Source organism: Anoplopoma fimbria, chromosome 11 (assembly GCF_027596085.1).
Source record: "Anoplopoma fimbria isolate UVic2021 breed Golden Eagle Sablefish chromosome 11, Afim_UVic_2022, whole genome shotgun sequence".
Taxonomy (NCBI): Eukaryota; Metazoa; Chordata; class Actinopteri; order Perciformes; family Anoplopomatidae; genus Anoplopoma; species Anoplopoma fimbria.
In genome coordinates this window covers 19,626,677-19,636,994 of record NC_072459.1, presented here as the reverse complement: position 1 = coordinate 19,636,994, position 10,318 = coordinate 19,626,677, and the positions used below count along the sequence as shown (strand labels likewise).

General features: G+C 39.8%; 1 protein-coding gene across 1 annotated transcript; it reads right to left on the bottom strand.

Annotated features, from left to right (window-relative positions):
* Window positions 1–1,185: 1,185 nt before the first annotated feature.
* On the bottom strand, window positions 1,186–7,284 carry atp5mc1 (ATP synthase membrane subunit c locus 1). The gene is made up of 5 exons (XM_054607010.1): window positions 7,177–7,284; window positions 5,650–5,697; window positions 4,261–4,341; window positions 3,112–3,290; window positions 1,186–1,626 (listed from the first exon to the last, which is right to left on the bottom strand). Exons 2-5 carry the CDS (start codon window positions 5,686–5,688, stop codon window positions 1,512–1,514), a joined length of 414 nt encoding a protein of 137 aa, XP_054462985.1. The 5' UTR covers window positions 5,689–5,697; window positions 7,177–7,284; the 3' UTR covers window positions 1,186–1,511.
* Window positions 7,285–10,318: the final 3,034 nt, after the last annotated feature.

The following is a 10,318-nucleotide window of genomic DNA, read 5'->3' as shown; positions in this document are numbered from 1 at the left end:
GTGATGTGACATCCAGACCAATAACTTATTCACAGTCACAATAAAGACCTGCAAAATATTAAGTCCTAAATTAATGAGACAGAATATGTTAAACCCACCATTACTGTAGTTTGATTGGCCTAGTAGTGTATATAGTTAAAACCCTTAAGTGCCAGTCAATTTTCATGACTCCACAAATGTTTTTTTCATGGCATACGGAAGGAAAGGAAAGCTTAACCCAACTGTAATTCGTTTTTTAAAACACAAGTGGGGCCTTTCAAAATGACCACAGGTAAAGACAAAAGTACATTCCGAACCAGACTGTTGATTTGATTTACATTTAGATGACTGGTCTTCCAGCGCTGCGCTCATGTGAAACGCTCAACTGTTTCAGTGTTGTTAAGCCAATGTATAACATAAGCCCAGGTACCACTTCAGATTTATATAAAAACAAAAACCTAAATGATCGTTTTTGCTGTGACTTTTCTTCCAATGAAGCAGCTTGTAACATAAGTTAGTCAATACAATTTGTCAATATTGAGTTATCGAAGCACATGAGTGATGTACGCCTGCTGATCTCAAAATAAATTGCAAAAAACATGAGTTTATTTCCAGAAGATACAATTACGGTTTATGGTATACTCAAGTGTTAACATTGAAGTTTAATTGTTATAGATGCTTCCACATTACTTTAATTTAAAATAGTGTTAATCAGACCACCTGTATTATCAATAGTTGCATAGTATGGTCCATTGGAATGAAAACACATGATAAAAGTTGATAGTTCACCGGTTTGTATAGTTTATGTTATATTGTTAGACAATTAGTGTATGCTTATCTATGCTAGCTAAATAAAATAAAAAAAGTGTGGTGTGGATGTAAAGGAGTGAAGCCATTTAGTGTCATCTGTATTTTAGTGCACCATTTATAGATTTCATAGGCAAATTTGTAATTCTGTATGTGTTGAGTTAAATTTCATACATGTGTAGTTAAATAAAATAATGTTTTAACCCCAAATTCACAGATGTTCCTTTTAAACCCACCTGCTCTCAGTCCTCTTGACGGTTTCGATAATACTCACATGTAAATATCAGTTCTAAAGTAATGTTCAATTCATTCAGGATAGGCCTATATTCTTTTAGATCATAATACATTTACAAGACAAGGAACAGTTCATTTTCTTAGCAATGAAAAAGATTAAAAACACTGCAGACTTTTTTTTGTTTTGTTTTAGTTATCCCAACCATTTATTTTGGACAGATTTCAACCGAAGTGAGGTCTTACATAAAACTTTTGAAAAACAAAAATAAGCGTAGGAACATAAAAACGTACAATTGCAGGTTTGTTAACCTCAGATGTGAATATTTGTTCCATTTATATATATTTCCTTTTGGAATGGCCCATCAGCTCATTCCGAGTTACCATTCTGGAACCCCCCCCTCACTTCTCCAGATGGGAGGAAGAGAGGCAGGGAGAAGGAAAGGAGACATGGAGGAAGGGGGTAAGTTAACTGTCGGTGTGTTTTCCGGGTTTTACATGGCGAAGAGGATGAGGAACGCCACCATCAGACAGAAGAGACCCATGGCCTCAGACAGAGCGAAACCCAGGATGGCGTAGGAGAAGAGCTGCTGCTTCAGGGAGGGGTTCCTGTGGAGGAGGTGCACGGTCAGACATGCAACTGATTAAAAGGCCAACTTCACTACAATAACCCCCCCCCCACCACAAAAAAAACAGGCATCTATAAAACAGTCTTGCAGGGTAGGACACAAAATTATCCCCAAAAATGTCAGAGTGAGAGGTTTGTATGCACTGAAAGCTCAGTGAAATCACTCTAGGTGTTTTAGATGTCTTATGCTGGAACTCAAAGTTAACCATGGGATTAATACACAGGCATTGACACATTAATGCGTCTTGAGGCAAGATGGCAGGTGAACTGTGACATGCAGGGAAAAGGTCACGCATTGCACCAGTTTTCAACTGTGGCCACATCAGTGTTGGCATTCTCTCCATTTTGGATTTTTATACATTCAGGTTTTCTGTGCGTCTGCTCTTGGATCAGATCCCGATAGGAATTTAAACTGAAATATCGATTTTTTTGGTTTTGTTTCTGAACAAAGTGGCCTGAAACATCTTATTTAAAATGATAGGAACCGTTTGACTTTCTAGGGGAACACATACAATATTGCTTTCTTGTCCCTCTCATGTTTACAGTTTGATAAGATCTTATCTGTAAGGTAAATGTGTGTCTAGAGCCGGCAGCCAGTTATGTTAGCTTCACATAAACATTGTTCAGCCAAGATAAATGTTAGTTAAGTGACCTTTAGAGGTCTTGGTAGGCTGATTTCTCCACATTTGGATAGAGCCAGGCTAGCAGTTTCCAGTCTGTATGCTGTCTACATGAGTGGGGATAACATGCCGTTAACAGCCTGCGTGAGAGGGCCTGAGATTCTGGAGGAATCAAACCTGCATCCGTTAGTCACATTCTGGAGCATTTACTGGTGAAGGATTAGTTATATTTCTTAAACTTTGAAGAGCAGCAACAGCGAGTGAACCGTCCATGTGTTAGCACGTTAGCAGAGCCGCTGTAACAACACTCTGTGCATGCGTTTCTGGTCCAACAGTGTTTCAAGCACATGACTTCTGCACCGGTATATTTAAACTCTAGATTGTCAAGTTGTTTCAGCAACGAAACCAATGACATTGTTTTCAGTATCTAGTTGAGACAAGCGTTTATAGTGTGACATTTGAATCTAACCATGCATTTTCCATTTTTCCTCAAAACAAGTTACACATTCGTGATGGATGCTGCATCAAAATTTATTTTAAAAATGTGGTTTTAGTTTTGGAGACAGTTTTCACAGCCAGCATTTTCAGGTGGATTTAAAAACAAAACAGTTCTCATCTGTATGGCTTAAAGGAATCTTTGGAAAATTTGGTATGTTTACTTCTACGTTGATTTTAAAAAAAATAAAAAAAAATAAAAAATAAAGTATCCGTCAGGGAGTGCCTCTAAAACAACCGTTCTGAACATAAATGACAGTGACAAAAGATTACCACAGCTGTAACCACCGAGCAACATTTCAGGGTGCTGTGGATAAAACCACCCACATGGCTAATGGGTTACAACTTTACCTGGCATAGCCGATGATGAGGCTGCCGAACACTGTTCCGATTCCGGCTCCTGAGCCGGCCACACCCACTGTGGCAGCACCGGCGCCGATGAACTTGGCAGCGGTGTCGATGTCTCGGGAGACGGCGCTGGTCTGGAAGGACCGGCTCAGGACTGCAGACTGGCTGACTGGCAGCAGGGCCTGGGAGAGACGGGAGAGGACAAACAGCTACGGTCAATGCCACAATAACATTTTTGCAGCGATACAGTTTGCTAATGAGCCAGATCGGCCAATAATGATCATTTTTTGTCTTTTTGTTAAAGTAGCTGGTCACTGAAAAGCGATAGACATGAATTTAAACCAAATTTCGACCATCCCAAAGTCAACCGTCAAATTGCAAATCTCATCTTTTTACTTTGTCATTATCATCTATGGTGGCAATATTCAAATGATTAGGAAATAAATCATTGCATTTGTCTTTAAATAATTATAATATTCACTATAAGCTGTTTCGAGCTAGTGTTAGGAAGTTAAATGGGTCAATACTTCCTATCGAATATCCATTTTATATTGCTGTGAAATCATCACCTTTAAAAAACTGGATTCAAGTTTCTCACAAAAACTAGATTTTTAAAAATTACATTTGAACAGGTTATAAATGTACCTTCGCGTAATACTCATTTTAACTGAATAGAGCTTGAACGCAGCATAATGTAACCTCTGTCAATGTTAGCTCAAGTATTTAATCTAGCAGGACTGTGCTGCCCACAGGCATGTTTTGGTAGCATCTTCTGGCAAATGGACAAGGGCGAAGATGGGACTACAATACCCACACAGTTATGCTGTCAGATGAGTGTTGAACCACACTTGTGTAGTACTATTTTTGCAGATGTTGAGCCAGAATCTGTTATGTGCAACGTTATCTCAGATTGATGAAATGATTATACAATATCCAGTGAGGTGTTTCTCTATAAATATATACTGAGGTAGCTATCCATGTAAGAGGCCAAAAACAGTACTGTAGCAACATTTCAATACAAGTGATAAACTACAGCAGATATGATCAATATGAGCCATCCATACAAACACCACAGTATTTGTCAGGTAATGAGAGGGTGGCCAATGCCATTCAAAAATTGGGTGCAGGGTGATTGAAGGTCAAAGGACTGACCTGCTGCTCCGCTGTGGCTTCAGGTCTGTTGAAGAGGGAGACGGAGACTGGCCGGGCGAGGACTCTGGACCCCCCACGCAGCTGCAGGCAGACAAAAACGTATTAGCACCGCTTCAACAATGTGTTACTATTAAACATTTTCTGCTGCAAAGACCAAAATACAAAGACCAATACTAACCATCTAGCTTTTCACTTTTAACTGAAACTAGTAGAATTGCATTCAATTATGGGAATTTCGGGAAAAGATCAGCTGCAATGTAAGGTACGTTATGGGCTTAAAAAAATAATAATAAAAAAATATATATATAGCAATTCTGCTGATACGCGTCAACATATTCAGAACTGCAGCCTTTCGTCAGTCAATAATACAAGATGAAGTCAAAAAATGCACCACAGGAATGTACTACTGTTTGTTCTGTTGGTCATGTGTTTGTTGTGCATCCCTGTGTTGCATAATGACAAAAAATGATCCTTGAATTATAAGATGTCAACTGATATGAGTGAAAAGCATTAAGAGAACTGTTTCCTAGGACTAGGATTGGTGGGTAACAAACTAAGAAATTTAAAAATAAAATAACAGCATAATTTCAGTGGAAACGTATGACACATAAGAGCTTTAACACAATGGATTCTGTTAAAATGATGAAGAGCAGAATAAAAAAAAAAAAAGGTACTTAAAATGTGAGAAAACTATTACACATGATCAATAAAATTCAAATTATGGTAAAATATTCAGCGTTGCAATATCACATTTTTTAAGTTTCACACAGGTAGCTTTAGATATTGGTATAGCGGGGCAATGCAGCTACATATACACTCACACACACAGAGTGGACAGTGATCTGACAATCTGTGGAGATTTTACCATTTCTACCGTGGCACCTTTAATCTCTCTGGTTTTAATTGGCTCGTAGCAGGGAACTGTGCAACGCAGTGAGACAGACGGACTGAAAGCATTTCAGTATCCACTTAGCTCAACATTAAAACTATACTATGGCTACTCAACTCACACTGTAGAGGATCTGTCTGTTCTGCTGAACAGTGTGCAAACGTGGAACTTTGTCCTCCACAACACCTCCATGACTGAGATGACCTACATCTCAGTCATGGAGGGGTCAGCTGACATTGAAATGCCACCAACTGTGCGACAGTTATAAAGAGCATGGGCCAAACATGACTGCGACTCCTAACTATTGTGTCCTTGAAGACAAAACGAGGATGCCAAAAGCTCCTGTAGCCGTGGAACTGAATGTGCTATAGTGATCTGCAGTCATGTAAACGAAGTGTGCCTTTACAAGAGAACCATATGTAGCTGCAATTGCCGATGCTCAGTGTTTTTACATATATTTAAGTATATTACTGCCAAAAAAAGGATTACAGCCGACGTACCACAGCAGGAGAAGTGACGAACTTGGCGCAGGCATACATGGCTGGGAGCTGGAGAGAGAAGGAACAGTTTACATTAGGAGTCAGTGTTCTAATGTGCAGTTGATCAAGTAGCAGATTCAGACAGACTTGTTAAAGGGTAGTTTCAGGACCGTGCAAATGCTGAGCCACCGAAAGCCATCAAGCAGTAAGGGGACAGACAATTTGTATTGACATCTTAGGTGCTGGAATTGATAGTCTACCATTCTTGGTAAGAGTCATCTTAATGTCAAGATGTGAGCAATAATAGGGATTTGTAGTTTGCTAGAACTCAGGTGACTTTCCCGGGATTTAGCAATAGCCTAGCAATAGTCTGCTGCATCTCTGTGCTATGGTTTGCTCTTCACTGACCTGCAGTTATGACACTTTAAGATACCTTAGCTCAGGGTCACACACACTCATATGGTTTATTTACCAACGCATGTAAGTCTTCTATGTGAAATAAATCCTCTGCAGGATATAAAATAAAAAAACCCAATCACTGGAGGAAATATCTTTGCAAAGGTCAAGTCTGGCAACAAGTAGATCGAGAGGAGCAATCCTGGTCTGATGGTCCTGGTCAGCTCAGCTAATCCAAACGCATCGACTACTGAAAAGGGATCAACTGTAGATAAACCGCTAAATATCCACACATGCTGCAGAATGAATGGCTTTAACACTCCCACAAATGTAAGACGCCATTAGCTGAAACCTCGAGGGCATTTCTGCTGGTAAGTCGTGGTGCAACATGTGGGGGGGTCAGCAAACATCAGCATTTCTCGAACACGACAATGAGATTCAATTCACTAACATTTTAAAGGCTAGTTCGCATGTGTGGGTCACCTTTTCGTACGAGAGTTTGGGTTGACAGTCCCGTTAGGAGAGGGCGGGGGCTAGCGCAGGAGCTAAGCTAAGCTGCTAAGCTAACCAGTCTGCAGACTTGAAGGTCAAAAAAAAAGAGCCACAGACGGTCACATTGAGTCTGGAAAGCTGACACGGCGCACTCCCCTTTTACAGTTAACCTTACCCGTGCTGTCGTGCAATGACAAGGGCCGACACGTCACCATGGGCTTCCCACGGTGGATGTCCTTGTAGCGGTGGATTGGTTCAGATCACGGTAGGCCCACAGTGTCAGACATTTTACATTCAGGCGTCTGCTCAACGCAGCTCGGCCGCGCTGTGCTCGGTACATGACCCGCTGCCTGCACCGGCAGTAACGCTACAACGACCAGGCTGGCCTGGAGGCACTCCTCGCGTTACTACAGCTCCATTACCTTTCGCATGGGTAAACCCAAGAGCTCACACACTAACGGACTCAGAAGTCATTCAAAGGGAAACCAATTCATTGAATGGCCGACCTAGCATGCTAGCTACAAAACGATAGCAATGACAGCTAGCTTCACTGCTGCATGTCTCACACGGTGAAGTTCGAATGCGAGACGGGAAAGCATTTAAAACACGGACCGAAGTGAGTGTGTGTGAAGTGTAGGAGATATGAAATGCAAATATTACCGGTTTGTTACGGCTTTCGGAGGGTCCGGGATTAGCGGCTTTCGCACACAGCTGCAGTCAATGAGTGTAGGATGGGTAGAACTGTCACCTTGTACTTTATAAGATCAGTGGCTACGTCCTAAACGCCCATTGGTTAAAGTCAACCCTCCCTCTTACATGATTGGCTTATCCCCATATGTCGTCCGTCACTCTAGCCAACCGGATAGAGCGTTATTTAAGAACAATGCCTTTGATTGGTCAGGAGATTCATAAGGGCGGGACTAAAATCATTTTCATTAATTCTATTGGACGGTGTTGCCGGGAATGACGAGTTTACAAGGGGGTGAGCAGCTACAGAGCAACCATGGAGTGACCTCTCAAAGCACATCCAGTGTCCTATGTAAGGATTGGTTGGTCAGTGGGAAGTCCTGCCTTTTTATTTGGTCCTCACATTGTCAGAAGTTATACGCATAAAGTGTTTCCTTGAAGTCAGAAATGGTTTTGTATTGGACACTATCTTCACAGTTATGTAACTCATTAATAAAACATTGTTTTGTTTCTAAAATTATTTTGTTGTAAGAAATAGTATTTAACCAACCTATACATCCACAGCCATAACTGGGCACCCAAAATATTACAGAGCAGGATGTGAGATTAGCGGACACAGGTGACAGACCCAGACAGACAAAGACACAGGTGTTCACTCAGTCACACACTCAGTCATTCATGATCAGTGACATGATCCCCCTGCCGCAGATAGTTATAATGAAGATACGGTTGTGGAAGGAAGGATGAAGGTACGTAATAAATATGTATAGCAATGTTATGTCATTACAGTGAGTGGTGGCTGATTACAGTAAACCCAGAGACAGAGGGACAGATGTAGGCCAGAAGGAAGATGGGTTCGATTTCGGTGAGATAGATCTCAGATTTCTTCTGAGATTTAATGAGGTAGATTTATAAATAAACAGACAATGAAAATACAAGTTCCTCAAAACTTTCCACTGCTGCTGTCATCAGAGAGTCACCCAGCATGCACCTTCTGTTAAGAGGTGAAACAAATGTTTACTTTTACTAACATTTGATATGGTGTATCTTCATGTTCTAACAACTGGGATTGATAAAGTTTGACCTTTTTCTTTAACTTGAACATGTTGACAGCCTTAGAGGAAGACACACTATACCTCCTGTCTTAAGGAGAAAAGTTTAATATGGATGCTTTAAAAATATGTCCTTTCCCTTATCTCTTCTATGGAAGTCTACAGCTGACAACATTAAAAGGAAATAATTCAATTAACATTTTATTTTACATTTGTGTGCACATCATTTATTACATCATGTTAATATTGAATTAGAAAAATGTATATAAATAAAATTTCATAATAGCAGGTTTATATTGGGAAATATTTCGTGATCAACCATGAAATTGACCATTTAAGGGCCATTAAATAGGCAATTTCCATTTCATTAGAAATTAACTGACACCAGAACATAATTCACAGGCAAAAGTCCATCTGCCCTTTGTTTGCCTGCAGACTGCCTGCATCACCATGGCAGCGTTATTCATATGAGCAGCCTATGCTAAAATAAAACCCGAAATACAAGAAATCAAAAAATATAATTTTTTGTCTGGCACAAACAGAACATTTTATTTCAACTTGACTGTCTTCATTGAAAACTTTGCAATGCCCCTGCACATTGCTAATTCAATTTTAATCCTTTAGCGCAACCGACAAATAAAAAATAAAATCTCCACTGATTATGTAGAAAAGATAAGAACAGAGGAGAATGGAAACCTTTTGATGTTGCTGATGTCAACGTATCCTATTATATCCTATGAAAGGTTACTCCTCATTTTTTGTGTGTTTTCCTACAAAACTCAGCAACATGCATCAATTTCCGCTTGTAACATGCACATGGTTCAAAATAAACTTCTGTCTTCAAAGGAAACTCAGTTAGCTTTATGCAACAAAACTGCTTGGTTAGGTTTAGGAAAAGATTGTTGTTTCGGTTTAAATAACTGGGGAACAAGTTACAAGACAACAGCAGTGACAAATAAATCAACGTGGACTTCTGATTTCCCACGAGGAACGAACGGCCTCCTGGCTGAAGATGGCTGCTTGTTGGAATCATGTACCTGCCCTTCTGTCCACCCGGTGTGTGATTTTACGTTTTTTATAAGTCCTCTTTCACGTTAATGTGGATAACATACAAAAAAAATCCTGGGATATCTACGAATTGAGGCGCATTGTTTTTGGTAGATATTGCTACAAATGCTGGATGAGTGCAGCTTGCTGATGTATATGTGCATGCCGTAAATATGGGTACTGATCTTGATATTTTTATTTATTTTATCATTACTATTGAGGGGGCTGCATTTCAATATGTTCCGCGTTTTTCTTCATCTAAATTTTCTTACTTCTTTTTAATCAATTTAGTTTTGTGTTTCATCTTATTTTACATGAATTATGGCATTCTTGCCTTGTTATAATGTTCATTACATGTTTATTTGTGCTACAAAGGTGCTATACCAATATAGTTTATCATTATTTTTACAACAATTATTATTATTATTAACCTTTGGCTCGTGCTTCAATGCATTTTACTACGCATGATATTATGTTATTTGACCAATTACCCTTTGAATCCTCAAACAATTTTATTTAATTATTGGCAGCCATATACTTCCATAGTCTCCCTCCCTGTGACCTCTGACCCTTGCACCATGTTATCCGACTACACACAGCAGCTCACTCCACCCATTCTAACTTCCTCCAGATGAAAACGTCAGCTAAATGTTGAAAATGTAAATGTGAATAATTCAGTGCCATTTACTGCCACCACTGAACAGAGGAGGCAAGCTGTCAGCTGATTTATGTTGACGCGCTGCCAGCTGATTGGCTGATCCGAGACGAAAGTCCCGCTCATGAATATTCATTAAATCCTGTTAAAGAATTATAGATTCCTCTATAGAGACTCAGTGAGAGACACACGGACAGAGGTGAGACATAGTGCTCATTTATTAACACTCCACAGCAGAAGATAGTGCCAGAAGATAAGACGTAACGTATGATTTTGTTTTATGTCAAAGTAACCTACAGGACAAAATCACAGCACATGACTGCTGCATGTGCAACCTCTAAAGTTCAAAAAAGTAGAAACT

What these genes read in the sequence shown, in the direction of transcription:
- atp5mc1 (XM_054607010.1), bottom strand. Translation starts at nt 5,688, where the DNA reads ATGTATGCCTGCGCCAAGTTCGTCACTTCTCCTGCTGTG. An exon ending in TCGTCACTTCTCCTGCTGTG is followed by an intron (nt 4,342 to 5,649) that starts GTACGTCGGCTG and finishes GTCTGCCTGCAG; the next exon opens with CTGCGTGGGGGGTCCAGAGT. An exon ending in CTCATCATCGGCTATGCCAG is followed by an intron (nt 1,627 to 3,111) that starts GTAAAGTTGTAA and finishes CCTCCTCCACAG; the next exon opens with GAACCCCTCCCTGAAGCAGC.